Genomic DNA, 2,041 nt, shown 5'->3' with positions numbered 1-2,041 from the left:
ATTGAACCAAATAATATTTAAGTAGAGTCCAAATCCCTACAATTAAATCAATATAATGACCACTTAAAACAAGATATACAAATTCTTTCCTAATAATTTCTTTCCATTGCAAAATTATATTCTACACATTCTTAAATAATATTACAATATTAATTATTATTTAACAATATTTTAATATAATGATTAATACAAAATTAATGTCTTTAATTATATTTTCTCCCTCTTATAATATACTGATAAATAAGAGAATGGCAAAATATACTGATAATTGAAAACCGTATATACACTTGTATTCTTAACATTCATTCAATTGTCTGAATTTTGATAAACAATTTCGTCCTTAACATCTCATTAATAAATGCATTTGTGTTATCCAAATTATAATACCATGTTCTTATTCTTCTTAATTTGGTTTTATTTTCAATCCAATATTAACCCAACTATCGTATGATTCAAGTACATGCCCCTGAAATTGAACTTGGACTCAACATCAAATTCATCAGTCCTGGATTTATCTCATAATAAAATAAGAGACCATATTATTTCAAATTACTTATTTTAACACAACCATTATTGGATGGGAAGTTGTAGATTAAATATTATTTTGGTGATGCACCAATGCAGATAACTCAAACTTAAAATCCTCCGCCCCCTCCTGCACCACCACCGAAACCACCACCTCCTCCAAGGCCTCCACCAGCTCCGCCTCCATCTCCTGCTCCTCCTCCAAAACCACTTCCAAATCCTCCTCCCTTGCCACCACCAGCACCCCCTCCTACACCATTACCAGCTCCTCCACCAAAGCCGCCCCCAGCACCACCACCTATGCCACCCCCAGCTCCACCACCAGCTCCTCCACCAAAGCCTCCACCAGCACCAGCACCCCCACCTAAACCTCCTCCTGCTCCTCCACCAGCACCTCCACCAAAACCTCCTCCTGCTCCTCCACCAGCACCAGCACCTCCACCTAAGCCTCCCCCAGCGCCTGCTCCTCCACCAGCACCAAATCCACCACCAGAACCAGCACCACCACCAGAACCGCCACCAGCTCCTCCACCACCTCCTAATCCTCCGCCGCCGCCAAGTCCCCCACCACAACCTTTCCCAAAACCGCCACCGCCGCCAATTCCTGCACCACCGCCTTTACCAAAACCGCCACCGCCACCAAGTCCCACACCGCCGCCTTTTCCGAAACGGCCTCCGAATTTATCCGTTTGATATGCTGTTTCTGTCTTGAGGTTTCTGCCCTCACAAACAGCTACTATTCCCACCATTATAAGCATAATCATCGCAAGCATAGCAGAGAGCTTGGGCTTGAATGCCATCTTTCTCTTGCCTGCCATGTCGATACAATTCTCTTGCACAATATGCTTTCTCGGCTCACCTTTTATAGAAAATACAATGTACAGGATAACAATGTATTATTGACTTGAACGGAAGTTCCAGTGGATGATTGACATTGACCGACATTTAATATTTCAACAACCCTTCCAACATGATCATCCCTTCGAAATCCATTAAAGCAGAAACATCTAATTGCCGCGTCAACGCGAATAGAAATCCCACGCGCCTTGTCGGGTTTCACAGTCGGTGAGCTGAAGGATTCAATTATCGTTATGATAGCTGTTTTCCTTGAGAGTTTATAGTGCATTGAATTCACACGTCATTATTTGCTACAAAAGCTTATTTCTAACAACAAGAATGTAGACAGACTGCAGGTAAGGAGCGTGCAAAATGTACCAAAACTAGATGGTTTATGTAATTTATATCCTACTGGTTGTATAGTACTATTTTCCATTACGTCTTAAATGTTAGTTTGGCTGCATGAATGAACTCTGAAGTTCTTGTGGCTGTCAAAACTGCATTCTTATCACAATGATCAAATATTAATAAACTAGCAATTGCACCTTGGTGTGCAATGGGTACGTCGAAAAAGTATAATCAGAAGAATTTTTGATCTATTTTTTGCATACATTTGTATAATACATGAAGTGAATTTCTTGATTCAATATAAGAAATACGCAAGGTCAATTGGTAGGCC

General features: G+C 40.5%; 1 protein-coding gene across 1 annotated transcript; it reads right to left on the bottom strand.

Annotated features, from left to right (window-relative positions):
* Nucleotides 1–635: 635 nt before the first annotated feature.
* LOC131066181 (glycine-rich protein 5-like) lies at nucleotides 636–1,343 on the bottom strand. The gene has a single exon (XM_058000877.2). The coding sequence runs from the start codon at nucleotides 1,341–1,343 to the stop codon at nucleotides 636–638; it is 708 nt and encodes a 235-aa protein (XP_057856860.2).
* Between the last annotated feature and the right edge of the window lie 698 nt (nucleotides 1,344–2,041).

The sequence above is a fragment of the Cryptomeria japonica genome, chromosome 10 (assembly GCF_030272615.1).
Source record: "Cryptomeria japonica chromosome 10, Sugi_1.0, whole genome shotgun sequence".
Classification (NCBI taxonomy): Eukaryota; Viridiplantae; Streptophyta; class Pinopsida; order Cupressales; family Cupressaceae; genus Cryptomeria; species Cryptomeria japonica.
This window is presented reverse-complemented; position numbering and strand designations above follow the sequence as displayed.